Source organism: Ostrea edulis, chromosome 2, assembly GCF_947568905.1.
Source record: "Ostrea edulis chromosome 2, xbOstEdul1.1, whole genome shotgun sequence".
Classification (NCBI taxonomy): domain Eukaryota; kingdom Metazoa; phylum Mollusca; class Bivalvia; order Ostreida; family Ostreidae; genus Ostrea; species Ostrea edulis.
In genome coordinates, this window is record NC_079165.1 from 101,651,072 (window position 1) to 101,671,334 (window position 20,263).

The following is a 20,263-nucleotide window of genomic DNA, read 5'->3' on the forward strand; positions in this document are numbered from 1 at the left end:
AATATGGGGTATTTCCATTTTTTGAAAAAGTTGAACGGGCCTATAGTGCGAAACTGTCCCCTGCTACCTAACGACGTAAACAACCCAAAATGGCAGACGACGGTCCTCTGAATCTGACAGAGCCGGTATTTGATATTTACTTAAGCAAAATGTTTTACTGTACATGAATTATGATGTCCCCATTTACAAAATCAGTTTGCTTCATGCATTAATGACGGGTTGAATATTGAATAGTTAAGAAATGCATGCTGATATTGTATTCCTTCAACTTAGATGCCAATATTGACGAATTCTCTTCTATTTTAGAGCATTTTGAGTGAAAAGGGATATAATTTCACAACTAAATACTTTAGCTATATAATACAAGGGTTATGGAACTTATATAGGTGAATATTGGCATTCGTTGGCTGTCAAAATACGCTCGCAAGTTCGTGCATTTTCACAGCCAACTCGTGCCAATATTCACCAATATAAGTTCAATAACCCTATATTAATATTCATATATAGCAGAATTTATTAAAAACTTCTACATGAGAAGAAAAAAATCTCCTGTTGTGTCCTTCAATACATTTAGATATATCGACGACGTTTTATCTATTAACAATGCTAATTTCCATTCATATTTCGATTCGATATATATATATATCCATGTGAACTCGAAATAAAAGGCATCACAGAGTCGTCCACGTCTGCTTCATACTTGATTGTTTTATTGAAAATAGATATTAACAGCAAACTAACAACTCAACTTTATGATAAACGGGATGATTTAAGCTTTTCCATCAACTTAATTCCCATATTTATGTAGCAATATTCCATTATCACCTGCATATGGTGTTTATATCTCCAAACTGATTTGATACGCAAGAGCTTGTTCTGTGTATGATCAGTTTTTAAATCGAGATAGGCTACTGACAAACAAGTTGATGGAGCAGGGGTTTCAACAGTCTCGTTTAAAGTCAGCATTTCGCAAAATCTATGGTCGTTATAACAATCCTTTTTGCCAATAAATCTATTATTGGGTCAAATACTTCATGTATCTGACTTGTTTCATACCGATTGTTAGGCCGTTCTTGGCACATTAATTTTGACTACGGATAACTTCGTTTACCTGATCAAGATATAAGGCTCACGGCGGATGTGACCGGTCGACAGGGGATGCTTACTCCTCCTAGGCACCTGATTTCACCTCTGGTATATCCAGGGGTCCGTGTTTGCCCAACTCTCTATTTTGTACTGCTTATAGGAGTAATGAGATTAATCACTGTTCTTTATCTTCATTTTTCATGTACCAACATGAAGCTGATATAAGCCCATAGGAATATAATCGAGATTATGAAGTTAGAGAGATTATGAAGTGAATATAAGATATTCTTTGACTTTTAGGGTTGTCGTATAAGATGTACCAGCATGAAGCTGGCATAAGTCCAGAGAAACGCAAACAGCGCCGTATCAGGACAACATTTACCAGTGCACAACTTAAGGAACTAGAGAAAGCCTTTGCCGAAACTCACTACCCCGACATCTACACTAGGGAGGAGATTGCCATGAAAACAGACTTGACCGAGGCCCGAGTGCAGGTACAGACAGGCTTCTGTGAACAGAGATAGGCTTTACATCAGTCATTTGTTACAGAGTTGTTTTCATACAGCGATGTACGTCTGACACCGGTGTATGTTTTGCCGATTCTGCAACTAGTCTCGAATAGTCTATGAAAAAAACCCAACATCCTCCAATTTGTCACTGTAAACATTAGATATATTTACGATTCTACAAACATTATTTGTCACTGTAAACATTAGATATATTTACGATTCTACAAACATTATTTGTCACTGTAAACATTAGATATATTTACGATTCTACAAACATTATTTGTCACTGTAAACATTAGATATATTTACGATTCTACAAACATTATTTGCCAATATTTCAAGTTATAGAATAGATATCAAACATTCTTGAATTTAGGTCTGGTTTCAAAATCGTCGAGCAAAGTTCAGAAAAATGGAAAGAGCAAAACAGCAGCAGCAACAACAGAGCCAGACCACTTCCTCCGTGAAACAGGAGCCAAGCAACACTAGTGGAAGCAACAACAGCAACAATACGACCACCAACTCCAGCAACAACAACAACAATAACAACAACAACACCTGCAAAGACAAGGTCATCAAGTCCGAGGACGTCCAAGGTGAGATAACAATAGACATTTTTATGTATTTCTTATTGACAAACAGTTTCCTTATAGCCGTTATAATGTTACCGACAAGGATTTATAATATTAATTCATCTCCAAAAATATGTGTACATTTATCGTTAGATCGTAAATTTTATATCTAATGGATGGTACATGTAGTTAATTGCAAAACTACAATATGTAAATTGTAAAATTGTAAAATCAGCATTTTACAACCACACTTCACCGTATGAAAGTACAAACAAAAATGGTTTAAAAACTCACTTCTTCAAACTCGATCTATGATAATTTTGTTTTACTTAGTCGGTAATTCTTGTTAATCAATTTTGCCAAATTTTAAGCATGCCACACCGATACATTAGAATTACAAACTAATCAATTAAAGTGACCACATTTGTTTATGTCAGATAAAATAGAATAAATAAAACTATAGGTGTATGAAAAAGGAGTAATGCTTTTGTTTCGGTTCATTCATATTTAATTGTCGACAAGGTATTCCAATATCCAAATAATTAAGTTCACATATTTACTATGAAAATGAGAATGCATGAAAAATTTAGTGTGTTATAATTGTTACATTTTTTTCCTTACAAACCTTGAATCACAGAAGGATCAAAATGGAGTTCCAATGTATCAAGCGGTAAAGTGACACCTTCTCTCTCCAACACAACGTCACTTCCGGGACCCTACTCCAGCGTTCTAAACTCTCATGGACATGAATTTCATCATACCTCGTCTCTGGAAAAAGGCGTGTCTCTGGCAGGGGGGATATTCTAATACTAGTACAGAGATATAACTTTTGAATCATCGGCAACATACGATTTACATACACAGGAATTTCCTGACTGGAGGGAGCCATTGCGTCAGCGTCTTCCCTTTAACCGAGAAGTTCTTGTTTTCATTTTGATTCACTCCAGTTTTAAGAGCACTTATCAAATATATCTGTAAAGTTAAAAAGATTTATTCTAATGTAACAGAACTCATGACGAAATATTTTGTGTACTGATTTCTTATATTGTGTGATGAGTGAAACATTTTGTGTACTGATTTCTTGTATTGTGTGATGAGTGAAAATTTATGTACTAATGTCCAGTACTATGTGATGAGTGAAACATTTATGTACAAATTTCTTGTATTGTGTGATGAGTGAAATTTTAGGTCCTGGTTTTTGTATCATGTGATGAGTGATTTTCAGTATTGTGTGAGTTTATTTAAGTGAATTTTTCATTGTAGATAAATCTAGCGTTATGTTCAAGGAATGAAGATGTTTGTCTATCAGTTTCCCATACTTCCACATTACAGGAACTATTTTAAACATTGCACAACCATGAATGACACTGAATTAAATGTGTATTTACGTGTATGTTGTATATGTGGAGGATTGATATTCAGCACAAATCATTACACAAAAAATAGTCCGTGTGATTTCAGAAGTGTCGCGATCATTTATTCAGGTATAATAAATCAAAACTGATTTATTGATCGCGATGTATTCCCAATGATTCATATGAGCAATACGTTTCAAAAAGTGTTAAAATAAACAATACACCGAGATTTTTTTTTTAATCTTTCGCATATAATTGATGGGTAATTAAAAATAAGACATTTTATAAGTGGTGACGAGTCTTTCACAACCTACAGTATTAGCATGCAAATGTACACACATGTTCTGATGGGCACCTACTGCATTAGTATTACACTGTAAATACAAATCTATTCATAAAATGCGCAGAAACTAAACGGGTTTTTCTTTATTTTCCTAAGGGAAGTAATCCTTTGGTTTACTGATGGTAGGAATAGTTCTGATTTACTGAGAGAGAAAAAAATCTTTTCCATATTCAGTCTGTTTAACATGTGAAAATAGATTTTTATTTTTTTTTAATAGTATATGTATATATATATTTATGTACGTTTTTTTTAAAAATCTGATTTCATTCATTCTTAGTGGCAGTAATTGAGGGAGCCCAACACAACATATTTCTCTCAATCTCTGTATTTTCATTTATATGAAATATAATAAAGTTCTGTTATTTCACATTCATTTGTAATAAAATGCAATAAAAATGTGAAAACATATTAAATGTTCTTATTTCTCCCACTACGTCTCATAAAATATGTCTGATGTTATGTCAAGGCGCATTTAAACGAATGAAGTTGGTTTCCTTTTTATCAGAGCTCATCCTAATTAAGAGATATCAAAGGACATATATTGAACATTTAAATGGTTTCATAAGAATGCTCAAAGGTTTAAATAGAAATTATAACATTTTAGTTAGCGATGGCACCTGATAACAAATGCATACCTCAGTGGATCCGTAATATAGCAGTAAAGCGGTGCCGAAATTTTACTTCTGTATTTCTCTTCATTTCCACTATTTCCTTCCCATCTCATAACTTTGATGTAAGATAAAGAATACAAATAAACAACAATCAAACGAGAAACTCTTGCTATCATTTCAACATAAAAGGTACACTCCCTCTATAGAAGTGATTTCTTAAACAAGTAGTAACAGTGGACTACGTTCAGGGGAGAAAATCAACCTTTGCCCTACTGAAAACTTTGGCTTTGGTGAAAATCGTATCAACTAAAAACAAGTTATGAATTCAATTGACTAAACTAGATTTCTATATGCTGATTGGATGCTCATTTACTACAAAGACAGAACAAAATATCGGGCTGAATAAAGATGATTTAAATCTGAAGTTTGTCTGCAAAGAGAGCTGTTGACGGTGGACTGAGAAGATGTTTTAAAAATAGCATACTATCGGGGTATCTTTTCCTTTCAGTTTTTTTTTTTTTTTTACTTATTTCGAATATTTGATCAATAAAGGAATGTGAAAGTATATGTATCAAGTCGATACATATACTTTCACATTCCTTTATTGATCAAATATTTGAAATAAGTAAAAAAAAAAAAAAAATAAGATAATTGAAAGGATTTGTGAAATAATTCACCACCATATGTTCATTAACTAGTCTAAATGTTTATATGTGTTTTGGGATGACGGACAAAATATACAGTGTTCAAAATATCTGCGATTTTGGAGACCTGTGATTGCTAGATATAAGATGGGCTTCTGTGGCAAGATAATTTTAATGAAGTTTTGAAATTACCTTCATCATAGAACACAAATCTCCTGTTAGAGCAAATAAAATAATCAGAAATGCATTTATCAAGAATAATATTGAAAACCTGACACAACTTGCAATAGGTTCAAGGATTCAGTGATGCCTAGTATCTCAAAGATTGTATTTTTGCTGTGAATCTGTTATATCTTGTAATTTTAATGTGAATAAGAATTTAGTTATGTATAATTTTATTTAAGTGTATACTGAGTAATTTCACAAAATCAATGAAGTTGACGAGTTTTTAGAACTATGCAACATTTTTAGTATTGGTCGTAAGTTCTTTTGTAAAGCATGGCACTAGGCAGTAACATTTTTCGTTGGACGAGAATAGGAGTCAGCTGAAGAGATTATTATATTTAGAATAGGACGACGGGGACAGCCATGGGTGGTACTTATCAAGGGAATAGCATGTATATTTAAAAAAGAAAATATATTTTAAAAGCGTTATTACAAAATACTTCGATCAGGGTTTGTACCCTGTAAGAGTGCTTTTAGAGAAGATAAGAAAAGATAAATACGGGGTTGAAATTTTTTTTATATGCACTTAAAAAGTTGTATATTCTGTCAGATATAGATTTATCACTTCAACATTTTTGTGGGTATCCACGTTAATTTTCGCCATCAAGAAGCAATCATTTGTAAAATTCAAGTAACACTGGGTTAAATGATTGAATTGATGTTATTACCTATATTTGGAATTGTTGAATTAGATAAAGATCAGGATGTGTGTCTGGGTGTGCGATACTAAAAAATACTTCAAACAAACCCATGAATCTGTCATTCATCGCAAGGCATTTCCACTGACAAGTTAATTCTACCCTTAATCTTTCCTGTGTGACTTTTAAGATGATTTTGACAAATACGGATGAAATATTACGCAAACGCATGAGAAACGAAACTGGTGATCCTCCGCAGAGGGTCAAACGGCAAACTACTGCTTGCATTAAACCCCGTGTTTACCGTTTTATGACTTCGGTTAATTATAGGTTAAACATAAATGGTCTTGTGATACACCGGATATATATCATCTACTGTTAGGTTGCAGGACGATGAACCATCTGTTCTGTTTCATACAGAGTTCCAAATGAACAGGTTCAGGAATACGTGCGACCAAAGTGGAGTGTTTATTCACGGTGTAAATTCAAATATTTGACGTGAAAGAACTTTTAGACTTGAAAATACTATAAAACACCTTTTGTTCTTCGTGGATATGCATACAGATACTGGTAGAGTTTAAACATATCTAAATAGACTCGAAAGTAGTGCCAGGATTGTACATACATGTATAAAAAGAAACAGGCGCCTTGTTTTTGAACAACACTTCAATCATCCGGGTCCTGGTGGACCCGAGATGCAGGCCTAGGACGGCAGGTGGCGCACTGTGAACCCGTCTGATGATCACAGTTTAATCATGATGTCGTAGCTGTAATTAGGTTACAATCGATCTCGATTTTTATAATTGGTAAAATGATTTCCCCGAAGATTCGAGGATGTCATACTACTTCATCTCAGTAGACAATGAAGCATTATCGTTCCTTTCATAAATGATTGGAAGTATTTTTATTTTTCAAACCATTTCCATAGCAGAAAATTAAAACTTCTCTCGGAAACAATCTTGATAATTTAATTACTATGGAATATTGAAATAATTGGCCTCAAATCAAGTCTTTCGGGAGTGCTGATAGAGTGAAATTTAACGAACATGTTGCATATCTTTTCAATTAACAACAATGCCTTATATATATATATATATATATAGAGAGAGAGAGAGAGAGAGAGAGAGAGAGAGAGAGAGAGAGAGAGAGAGAGATCCTAGACAGTTTTGATTGATTAGTCATGTAATGATTACAATGACTTGATGAATTGAATATCTAAATACAAAGTGCTAATTTAGACCTGTGCATGACGCTCTTGAAAGATCACGAGGGTACTTTGTTTAACCAATGTCTATTTTGATATGGACCTCCATTTTAAGGTCATATCCAAGACCCTTCACTTTCACTTCTGACATCAGGCATTTGTCCAAGGAACAGTCACTATATTGAACGCATTAAGTTTGATTCGGCACCAGGGTTGAGAATCGAACACCGCTCCCCCATGCAAACAAACGCACTAACCCCTTAACGACCACTAGATCGGGGAACGAAATGAAGAAATATTTGAAGAACATCCTGAAAAGACCCGAAAGATTTTAACAATCCAGAGAGCAGGACGTTGCATGCATCAATCTTCTTCCAAGGAAAGAAACATTCTGAATTCTATAATTATAAGTGTTATTTAGTGCTTTGATACAATAGTAATTAGTAAGTATATAATTTATTTATTAACGCGTCACGGGTTGTATATACAGAATTAAACCACACACACACACAGAGAGAGAGAGAGAGAGAGAGAGAGAGAGAGAGAGAGAGAGAGAGAGAGAGAGAACTACAGCCTATAACGCCTATAGATACACGAGACAGGTAAGAGTCATTTCAAATACACACAGGAAATATGAATAACATACATGTGATAGACTTCCTTACCATGTGCATGAATAAAATCAATATGATTTACTAATTTTCATTTGTTTAATCTTTGTTTCAAAATATAAAATTGTAGAACATATAATAAAGATTAGCACGTTTTGATACATCATTTACAATAATGTGACGATAAAAACCTGTACTTGAATCATACAAAAAAATCGTCACACTACAAATTGCACATAACAATGACCATTGTGCAGAGGCAAAAAGGTTTGAAACACATCAAATCGTTAACATTTCTGGTATTTAAATTATTCACATTAAAGAAAATACAACATTTGAAAAATCGAAAGAAAAGAAAACAATCTCCATGTAGTAACATCGCGTGCTGCAATTTCTGTTCTACTTTGTGAAAGAACTGGATGAAGCAACCCGATAAACTAAAGGCTTTAAAAAAGAATCTTCTGGCCTCTTAAAGGTGATAAATTCAAAACCGCACATTGTGAGATGACCGCTTTCCGCATAATGATAACGGTTTTTATTTTCAAAAAAGTAAGCCACGTGCATCCAAAGTCAGCACGCAACCGTATTAAAATCTTAGTATCACTTACAAAAGTTACATCTTGTTAGTTTTCAAAGTTTTAAAAAAGATTGTATTCAAGATGTAATTACACAATGGTGTGAGATTCGATAGTCTTATCTACAAGATGAACTTTGATTGCAAAGTCAAAATTCTAGTCACGTGACCGAGGCCATGCCTTAGTCCGTATGTAAAGAATTGTTACAATAGCCTAGCACTGTGGGTATATATTACTTGGAAATGGAAGATATTAATTTCCTTATTGGTATTTTTTCCATACATATTTTAAATAGCATGGAAAAAAGTTTAACAATTTCACATTCATCTAACCAGGACCGTTATTGAAGGGTCTTATACCTGTGTAAAATATATTCACAATAGATAGTCAGCAATATCCATGATGTAGTGTTCAATAGTGTTATTACATGCACATGTATGATTTCTTATATTTAATTCTTTCCCCCTAAAATACCAATTATAAATTGAACATGGGTGAAAACTTTCGAAATAAAAAAAAGTAAAATGAAAGAAAAATTAATAGAATTCTCTCTTATCTAAAACTTAATTGTTGGAAACTGAATATTTTTGTCGAAGAAAAGCGATCATGTAACAATGGAGGTGTCCACCACGCCCCTATGAACAAAACCCCTACCGATCCCATCCGGTTCCGTTAGACCATTTTGTTGAAATTTTCACTGCAAACATCCAAATCTAATTAGGGACGTCAATTCGAATGACAAATGGAATGTGTTACCTGTAATTTGACATACTAGTCAAATGATTGTCCATTGTATGTCGACAATAACCCTGGCGTTGCTGCAAAGTTTGCTCCCCTATCGTATTTAGCCGGAGTGGCGGTTTGGTAATGGGTCTTAAACAAGAAGATTAACTTCTCAATTGATACAGCTTAGCACGTTGATTGTTTGGAGAGAAGGACGAGTCGTTATCTATGTGCTTCAATTATTACACAATTTACAATACAACGTCTCCGAATGGTATTTTGCTGATCTTTACAATCGATCTTGACACACTCTCGGTGGATTTTTTAAAAGTGACAAATTAGTTTTTTAAAATTACATATGTGATAGAAATTGCGATTGACAGATAATTTTTAGCAACACATTATTCATGAAAGCCTTTTTATAGAATTCAACTGTAAACTCGGAAAATATGCCAAACTATGTAAAAAATATTTGATGGATTTGTGAAAAGTTCAATGTTTTTAAATGCATGGTAGACTTGTACCCTTCTTGGTCATAAGTTTGTCTTATTGGTTTTTTTTTCACTATATACTTCTCAAAGACACATTTGTTTTTTTTTTTTAAAAAGTGTTCCGAAGTTATCTCTGGTTTGATGTTCATAAAATGAAGAAATATATCAAATTTATAATAAATAATTAAAATTGTCTTGAATATATATATATATATATATATATATATATATATATATATATATATATATATATATATATAATGGCACAGTGACTCGGCTAATTTAATTCCTTTAAAAAAAAACAATCTTATACAGTCTTTATTGTATTTCAGAGGTCTTTTTAAAAATCTACATTCAGTTTAAAATCTTAATTCTAAGGAACAGTAAGAAATATCACATTTCTGTATATATCATATACGACTTCAAAATAAGTTTTTGAAAAAGAATGAAGTATACTTTCATATATCGTGAAAAAGAATATAACATATTTATCACCAAACACTGTACAACCACTATACCTGTGAAATGGTTGTGTATATTGACAGAGAAAACAGCCTCCACCTGTAGAGTGCTTCGATAATTTGTTTAACGTTCGTTCGAGAAATCTAAGACGTAAAACATATGTAGTGATTGCTCCTTCGCCAAAATGCTCGGCAATTGAAAGTGGGAATCACGGATCTTTCGGATATGACCTTAAAAACGGAGGGCAAGTGTCGCTGCAGGAGTTGGCACGTTAAAGAACCCTCACTGCTACGGCTCTGTGTGGTAAGCAGTAAGCATAGGTCTATTAGTTGTGGTATTTCACCTACAGCTGATGACGTCTCAATATGAGGGAAAATTCTCGACTGGACTTAAAACAAACAATAGGTAGAGTTGAACTAATATTGTTCCGTACAAATTGCGAGCTTAAACAGACACTATCCCGTATGCAGATAACGAACAGTGATCAATCTCACAACTCCTATAAGCAATACAAAATAGAGAGTTGGGCAAACACGGACACCTGGATATACCAGAGGTGGGTTCAGGTACCTAGGAAGAGTAAGCATCCCCTGTTGACCGGTCATACCCGCCGTGAGCCCTATATACTGATCAGGTAAACGAAGTTATCCGTAGTCAAAATCAGTGTGCCAAGAACGGCCTAACAATCGGTATTCATGAAACGTGTTAGATAGCAATTGACCCAACGTTATAACGACCATAGAATTTGCGAAATGCTGACTTCAATCGAGACTGTTGAAACCCCTGCACCATCAACTTGTTTGTCAGTAGCCTGCCTCGATTTAAAAACTGACCATACGCAGAACAAGCTCTTGTGTGTCGAATCAGTTGAGATATAGACACCATATACAGGTGATAATAGAATATTGCTACATACATGAAGGAAGTTGACGATGGAGAAGCTGAAATTATCCCGTTTGTCATAAAATGAGTTGTTAGTTTGCCGTTAATATCCATTTTCAATAAAATATCTAAGTATGAAGCAGAAGTGGAGGACTCTGTGGTGTCTTTTATTTCGAGTTCACTAATTAAACAATAATTATAACGAATCGACATATGATTGATTATTGTTTAACGCCCCTCTCGAGAATATCCTACACAATCTTGACGACAAAAATCAACTCGCAAAGTTTAAGTTCAAAATTTGAATAAGAAATTGCTGTTTCAATTTGTATGTTGTATTTTTTCGTTAAGTATAAAATACAATATTATCGCGTGCATTGAAAAAAAATCTGATGCTCGTAATATTTGATTATTTTGGAAAATTAACCTCCAATGCTAGTTTTTGTATGTGGTTATCAACAACGTATAAGACTATCATTGACAGGGGGACTAATGTAAGGTTGGAAATCTTCATTAAATAAACGTTGATAAATCCAGTATGGTTTGAAATGTAAAATTGGCAACACGTGTTTCTCAACACAATACCATACCATCTATGGGCATTTTCAGTTTCATGAATAAATTCATTACGAATTACAGTGATGCCAGTAGGTATTTTCTTTAAATCATATAATATCTACAAATATACATGTATATGAAGCATTGCAATAGATACGTGTTTCGGTTTTCGACAACATTGTAAACTTATTCATTTGGAAAGGAATCGTGAAACCGTGTCCTGAAATATGAGTGAAAGCAGACAGGAAAGACGAAAATTAGCTTTATTATCAAAATATTTTTCCATGACATTGTAGATGAAAATGCTCATGAACAAACACAGTGTCACAAAGGAGCTTCCTACTTAGCGGCCCTGTTGAACAATGTCGGAGATCAGATGAGGATCAGAGGTTATAGCGGTCCCGCCGTTACTGTTTACTGCTATGTGCCACTTGACCCCGTGAAGTGTCGGACTGCCAGGGGAAGGGAAGGCAGAATGAATGGCTAGGGTCCAGTTGCACTGCTAATCCGAGATGCTGAAGAAATTACAACGGTCAATCATTCATCAGATAAGGAGGAATAAACATTCATAGGGAAGTATTATTGCTTGTCATTTTCATTCTTACGATGAAAGGAATAATAAAAAATAAACTCGCTGATCTGAGATCCAATACTTTAAAAAGCATATATGAGCACCTTATCTATGTATAATTTTGATAATGGTTTTAGCAGGTGACACTAATTCGTTACTTGTAGTCGACTTTGATTTATATACTCCCAGCCACGATTTAAGAAAAGGTCGTACATTAGAAAGCAAACTTTAAAGTATGACCGTGTAGTAAAAATGGTAAATGCAGTAGAAACAGATAAAATTGAATGCCACGCTGTTATATATATGAATTAGAGAGTGAAATTGAAATTAGTATTGGGAGATATCTGAGTTTAAGGTAAACTGCCTTTCTGAAACTAGTCATGGGGTATTTGGGTTCAATTATCGAATTTACGTCTTTAGAAGGTTCCACAAGGCAGGACAGCCTCCTGTGACGTGGTATTGAGGACGTTTTTCTCCAATGACCTTCAACCAATAGGAACTCGGGCCGCAAATCAAATAGCAATGCAAAATATAGTCAAAAGTAATATCTCCAGTGACCTTGACCGTATGTATCTAACTTTGAAAAACTAACAGAAAACAGATATTTGTTATGCAATGTACCTGTATCAGCCATGCAAGTGTCACTGAAATTGTAAACAAAAATCCCGACACAAGGACTTATGGAATTACCCATCAATTAACTTGACCTCATATTTAACCTTGAAACTGAAAAGAAACTACCTGCACCTATTTTACGAGGTAGCATGCATAAAAACCGGTGAATAAGTTTACGTCTTGTACACAAGGGTGAACCAACGAACACCAAAATGAATGTACGATACTATAGTCCCCCCCCCCCCCCCCCCCCCCCCAGCATTCTGGAATCTCTCCCTAAAGTACATTGTACAAGTGCATAGATTTTTTAAAATTATTTAGTGGCTTTTTATTGATTTTAACTAATTTCCAACTAAATATTTGTGATTCAAATATTTAAACAAGAGTATAAGCTTCAACTTTATTTCATGGGGATTTATTACAAAGGTGCTCTCCTTAAGGGTGTTTCACATAACATACGAAAAACATTTTTGTCCTCTTTTTGGTGCGATTTTGAGTGTTAACCAATTATCTGATGAAATACATTGTATTCATACCGCTACATCTTTTATTTAAAGTATGATCAAGATGGTGTATTTTTGTTGAATCCAAGACAATACAATAGCTCTTTTGACTTTACTCGTAGTTTATGAAGTAAACTTTCGTACTCGAATCACATGAACAATAGAAAGGAATTCTCTTAATTTTAAAAGTTTACGGAGTGTCACATGTTGACCATATGTCTCTGATTGGAAGTGCAGGAAGCTTACCAATGCGATATTTCTCAGCAATGGCTATTCAAAGTATTGACGTTGATTCAGAGGAGGTAGAGATTTCTCCAAAAGAGCCTTTAACAGCGCGCACGATTAAACATGGTTAAATAATTCCACTGTGTCTCAATGTTGCACAGACCGTAACTTTTAAAGATTTTTAGGTTTCTCGGCCGACTAATCTGGCTTTTCAGAACTTGATTAATTTGGTCCGTAAGTCGTGTGTTCATCGTTGCTTTACTTCCGGTGTGATGGTAAGTTGTCAGTTTCAGGTCATACCTCGGTGTCCGATACACAGGTCCGTTTTATTTAGATTATATAAATCTTACTGAGAGATTGTCTTGTTGTTTCGCTCTCTATTATTTTACAGCGTTTTCTACAGTTTTAGCTGCCATTAATTTTTCAGTTTTTTTTTTTTTTTGCTCATCCAAGTTTCTAGTGTCTTCGCAGGTTTAGATAGAAAATCCGATATTTTCCATTTGCTGCCCAAGCATGTACTACGATGTTTCTTAGATTGATGAATAAATTGCACAAGAAGGAGAGGCACATGTACAAGTCGGGCTCGAACTCACGACCTCCCGGTTACGAAGCGAACGCTACCGCGGTAGATGATGAAAGAATGTCTTACTAATAAGTCTTAGGCTTATTCACTTATATCTAAAAAATAAAATAAAATACAGCAAATAGAAATCGAATAGCGTGAAAATTAAATTATTCTGTAAGATCTAATATACATTACTATTAAAGAACGAAAGATCTCCCGTCTTCATCAGAGTTTTAAGACCCGCTCTCTGAATGAAACCATGTATGTGACGAACTTATTTAGAAACTTGTAACCACTTGAATTAAATATTCAAGTTATAAAGTTTTATTTCAATACGCTAATTTTCAAAATAATTGTTTAAGTATCTCAAAACTGTTATATACTTTTAGAGGTTTCAACTTGGAGCGGTATAATTCTCATGAATTAAATACAACAGGTAGACCACAGTTATCTTTAACAAACACAGGTGTAGTCAGTACCTCATACTCGTCACAGGTGGTTGAGTCAGACACTTTTCGGTGATCCGCATCTCGTGGCGACAACTGATGTACAGTTAGAAGGATACCCGTCCATCACCCGAGGAGGCGGTCCGAGGGCAGACACTGTATAAAACTTGACAGTTACCCTCTCACTTTTCATACATCATCTTTCAAGTTATATATTGCAATTGTCTACAAATGTGACATTTTCCCTGCACCTTTAATCAATTTTGTGAATTCATATTATGAAAATTTGAGTTTGACCATGCCAAAATCATTTTTAGTACGTGGTCAGCACAGACCAAAGACTACTCAGGATGCCCCAGAATCACAGCTGGACCATAAAATTTCTCACATTCAGGAGCTAAAAGAAGAAGGTAAGAAAGCTGAACTTTGATATAAAGTCAGTGAAAATAATCATCAGTTATATTCAATTTTATTCAATATTTCTTCGAACGTTTTATATGTACTAGACCGTACATGTATTTTACCAAGGTTATATTTGAACCTTTGAAAAAAAGTTTGTTTAAACTAATGCGAGATGTGAAAATTAAAAACAATTTATATCAGTTAAAAATCTATAAAATTTATACATACGTTAAAAAATTTAGGTCATTTTGTTTCATTAATAAGTTTTCCTGTGTCTATTCTAAATTCATTAGAGGGTAGGAGAGAGAGAGAGAGAGAGAGAGAGAGAGAGAGAGAGAGAGAGAGAGAGAGAGAGTACATACAGAATACACTGCGGATAAAATTTCAAGATGCCCTGGAAGTTAATCTCATAGGATTGTAATGAAAGCCCTTTCTGTATATTACAAAGAAACACTTTCTTTCCGTTTTACGTTCAAAACCGCGAGACGTCTCCCTACATAAACAGCGTGTCACAATTTCTGTATCAATGGGAAGAGTTTATGGAGAAATCAGAGTAAATAGCCCCGGGCCCTGGGCCGTTATACCCATCTAGTGTATTGGCCAGGAATTTAAATTACAAGTATTGAGCACGTTATGGAGATTAGATTTCGTCAAGCGGGTGGAGTGTGGTTTAGGAAAAGGAGAGTTATCTATTGGTTTTCATTAAATGAAAACCCGTGAATGTAACCGCAAAAATATTTTTTTAAGCTAAACTTGCATTCTTTTCTTTAGAATTAGTTTGAAAGTTTTTTTTTAATAAGATAGCATACTTGTACACATTCTTTGAAAAGATAGTTAGAAGTAAAATAAATAAATCAAAAATAAACTTTCCTTGAGTTTTGTTGGGTTTTTTGTTGTTGTTTTTGTTTTTTTGTTTGTTTTTTGTTTGTTTGTTTGTTTGGAAATTAACATTTGCAAATGTTTCCCCTTAGTGAACGTTACTCTAGAAATGATGCCTCTTAATGAATATCAACCCAATCGGCAATCCTTGGATGATTCCGCTACGCCAATGTGCGAGGAGTTCCGAGTGATATCACCCCCAATCAGATCACGCTTGTCTTTTTCCGTAACCACGGTTATTTGTGGTTACGGAAATAGCCGAGTAGTTACGATTGATACCAACCCGTCATGAGATATGATTTAAGGTATTCAATGTGTAATGACCATATTTCATATCTAATAAATGGATGGTGGAATTTTTGTAATCATGGTATCATTTTGAAGGGTTCATCAAATAAAAATAATCCACCGTAGGAATTTTCAAAATTTTGTTTACTGCTTGATTTATTTCACCTAGGATTTAACATTGAAGTATATGGGAAAAGCATGTTTTATTACAATATTTTAAAAAGAAATTATATTTTCACACAAATCTCTTGGTAGAAAGTTACAAACACTTTCTCTTAGTGAAAATATGAAATAAAATTAATCATTGACCACACACATTTTTAGAAAATTAGATTTTTCTTGATTTTACAAAGGGCAGATAACTCTTCCAAAAAGTCTTAAGTGCAAAAAGGTCAGCTTCTAATCATTTACCAGTCATGTGAATTTCATCTGCTTCACTTTCATCATTATTTAACAATAAACATTTATGTTGATCTAAATCCTTCAAAACTGTTCATTATCCTTTCATTATACATGGAATACCTTAATCATGCCGTCATGTTGAAACCGCGACGTCATAATCTAGCTTCGCTAAATATTTCTGAATACGAGATGTTGATACATGAGAACTAAAAGTCGTGGGGATGGAAATGCAGTCGACACACAATACATCTTTTAAAAACATTTTACTTAATTCAAGAAATAACTTTAATATTTTTTCGATCGATTTTATATCAACTGAAATATTGGACGGAATTCTTTGATGCATGCTTCCATCCAATCTTTGGTCGTTAATTGATTTTAAAAGCCTTTTAAAATAAAGTTTTATTTAAATGAAAATGTTCCGAACTATGGTTTGTTTTATTTATTTCAAATTGTTTGTATGTTGTTTTACGTCCGATCGAGAATTTTTCACTCCTATAGAGGCATCACCAGCTGAAGATGGTGTGCCACATTTTTGTACCTATGCAGTGCGCTCAAGGACGTAGCAGTGACCCCCCCCCCCTCCTTTTTAAAGGTCATATCCGAAGGACCCACGGTTTTCACTTCAAATGCCGGGCGCTTGGCGTAGCAATAGTCACTACCTAAATGTTAAACGTCTTAGTCTTGACACAGCTCGGAACCTCCTGCATGCAAATTCCCTACTCACTAACCTTTAAGCTACAAATTTCTAAACTCCGCTTCGAACATTAGCAAGACGCCATGGTATATTTTTCAGATGATTTGGATATCAAAAACATTTCAGCCAATCTTCATTGTCTTCAGTCTAAGAAAAACTAAATGATATTGAATTCTTAATTTTTTTTTTATGTTAGTTAACATAGATTTATATGACTTCTTTTCAGATAATTCTTATGTGAAGGAATCTGAGAACGCAGAAGGCATTAAACTTTCGGATGAGAAAACCACTGAAAATGAAAAGAAGAGACCAGAGGGTATACCGAAAACTCCGTTATTTTTACCACTTCCGTTTGAACACAAAATGTACAATTTAATGCTACACTCTCCAGGAAGTGACAACTTCGGATTTAACAACCTAATGTCTCCTCTACCCTGCCATTCCTTTCGGTATCCGGAACTATGTTCTCCAACGTCCCCTGTCGCTCCTCCACTCATTCCGAGCCCGACTCATATGATCGACCCAGGGTTTCCAAATCGTGCAACCTCAAATCTAATACATCCTTCAAAGGAACCTGTATATGGTGAACAGTTAGAAGGCGATAATAACTTAATAAAACCATCCATTTCATTGCTCAAGGTAAGCAAATTACCGTACATGTCAATACCACGCGATAATTGCATCCAAAATGAAGAAAAAACCGCTCTTTTCAAATTTTGACAATTACTTTAATGTATAGCATTTTGAGAAATATTAGATCAATTATTTGAATACTTTTTCTTTGATATTCTAGCATTCAGTGGTGCACGGAGTGGAACTAATCAACGGTGGTTTTGGAATGAAAAACCCTATCATTGCGCATACTCATGACCAGAAAATACTGAGTTCTCAAGGCAGAAGTAGTAAGCATAAAACATTTCCTTCTATCAATATATCTTTATCCAATAAAAAAATCATATGCACATTAAACATACATTATAAGTGTAGAACATACCCGATAAACACCTTCATATCTTTCTGTGTACTGTTAGCTTTTACTCTTCTACAGCTATTAACGGCCAGGATTTTACCTGCAACATCTGCAACAAGTCGTTCCCATTGCAGAGGTTGCTTAATCGTCATCTGAAATGTCATAGTGAAATCAAGAGGTACCTTTGTACGATATGTGGCAAAGGGTTCAATGACACATTCGATCTCAAGAGACACACAAGGACACATACAGGTGAGTGTCGTCATTTTTGTCTTTGAAGTAAACTTTCAAAATATCACGCGAAAATAAAACCAAATATTTGAAATCAATTTGCTGGTATTTATTTCATGCGTTTTTCTCTCTCTGTGTCCAGGGGTCCGTCCATACAAGTGTATCACATGTGGAAAAGCGTTCACACAGCGTTGTTCTCTAGAGTCCCATGGGCGGAAGGTTCACGGGTTCGAGTTTCAATACGCTTACAAGGAACGCCGGAATAAGCTGTACGTGTGCGAGGACTGTGGACACACCACTTCAGACCCGAGTCAGCACTTCGTCCACTTAAAACATTTTCACCCACAAAATCCCGTTCTTCTCAAATTCTACGACAAAAGACAATTTAAGTTTTCTGAACTCAGCAACAGTTCTGAAGAAATCATGGACCTTTCAGTGACCAAAAGGTGATTCCGAACCAACCAAAAGGTGGTTCTGTATCAAATAAAAGGTTATTCCGGGTCAAACAAAAGGTGATACTGACCGACCAAAAGGTGATTCCGGATCAATCTAAAGGTGGTTCTGGGTCATGTCGTATTGAGAGTGAAGTTTGCATGGTTGTAAATGCATATTATATACTGAAAAAGATGTGTTTGTTTAATATTTGAATATATATGTTTGTTTTACATAAATATATTTTTACATATTTTATATTGTATGAAGTGCTAAGAGGAAGTTTCAAGCAACATAACATAAGGACACGGTGCAATATCAGAGGCGGGCCACTCACATGCAATATACATCACCTTTCAATATCATCTGTGATTATATTTATGCATTCACGCTATAAACATGTATTTCATTATGTGGTATTCGATTAAAAAAAAAAAAAAAACGTTCTTAAAAAGGGGTGTTTGAATTATATTTTTGTTCGCCGTATGAACATCACAAGGAACAATAGTTCTGTGTAGATGCCACAATCTTATGATTTTGTTGTAATATTCATTATTATATGATGTATGGCGATAACGTGTTTTAATTATACCATATGTAGATGCGTAATACGTAGATATGAGTGATAGATCGGAGGTGCCTTTAAAGTTGTGAAATAGATTGCTGCAATCTTTTCTGTCAACATGGTACATGAAGCTTGGCTGCAGGCAGAATGTTCAGAGTATGGGCTTATTTTATTTAGGGTTCAATCAAGTATCCTTTTAATTATGGGTAAAATTCCAGTCATACAAAATGCAATTAGATTGCAATAAAACCTGTTATTTAAGTATTGGATTGTAATTGATTGAGTAAGAACCCGTTTTTTGTACTCATTACCTGTGAAGTCTGTGATCTGTCTCCAGATAAGGTTAGGAATCTGCCTTATCATTGCGTTAACAATACCCGTTGTGTGGTTCATAAAGAATCGCAAAGAATCGCTTCTCACTGCTTTTGGCATTTATTGTTGTATCCCGTTTAACTGCATTTTAATTCCACCCTTAAAATCGATCACAGACTATTTACTTCAGAATATTATCCGACGAACGGTCTCTTTCTAAAAAAAATATATTTAAATCTAAGTTTTAGAGCAATTTTATTCTAGATAACGAACTGAGAATTACGATTTAAAGATGGGACATTGTTCAACGTGATTTTACTCTCTTTTTTTCGTGAAGAAGGAGAAAAGATGTAAAACTGTGTGATAAACTGTCTCTCCACTTGACAATAATCCTGACACAATGGTATGTTTGTTGTCTTCATCGCTTACCTACAGTTAAGGAATACTCGAGTGTAAGTGCACTGTTAGTTCTACATAGAAGGTTTTTACGTTCCCACGGTTTCCTCAATAAAAGGACAACCTTCCCCCTTTCACCCCGTTAGTGTAACGGTTGTTACATGTTCGGGGTGTAAAGTGTCTCCCTCTTCTCATATATATGTACTGTCTTTAATAAGAGCGTCTCGCGACGAGTTTTTTGAATTTCAATGCGGGGCGAGGAGACATGAAGTTTG

General features: G+C 34.5%; 2 protein-coding genes across 2 annotated transcripts in view; both read left to right on the plus strand.

Annotated features, from left to right (window-relative positions):
• Window positions 1-4,299, plus strand: part of LOC125682397 (paired mesoderm homeobox protein 2B-like) — a 29,643-nt gene extending 25,344 nt beyond the window's left edge. The window contains exons 3-5 of the mRNA XM_048922935.2: window positions 1,387-1,580; window positions 1,972-2,191; window positions 2,805-4,299. Coding sequence (XP_048778892.1) covers window positions 1,387-1,580; window positions 1,972-2,191; window positions 2,805-2,974 — 584 coding nt within the window. The 3' untranslated portion in view covers window positions 2,975-4,299. The remainder of the gene's footprint in view (window positions 1-1,386; window positions 1,581-1,971; window positions 2,192-2,804) is intronic.
• Window positions 4,300-13,642: 9,343 nt separating this feature from the next.
• Window positions 13,643-19,169, plus strand: LOC125681805 (zinc finger protein 236-like). Its single transcript, XM_048922033.2, has 5 exons — window positions 13,643-14,824; window positions 17,309-17,721; window positions 17,876-17,984; window positions 18,131-18,304; window positions 18,426-19,169. Exons 1-5 carry the CDS (start codon window positions 14,713-14,715, stop codon window positions 18,731-18,733), a joined length of 1,116 nt encoding a protein of 371 aa, XP_048777990.2. The 5' UTR covers window positions 13,643-14,712; the 3' UTR covers window positions 18,734-19,169.
• The last annotated feature ends 1,094 nt before the right edge of the window (window positions 19,170-20,263 follow it).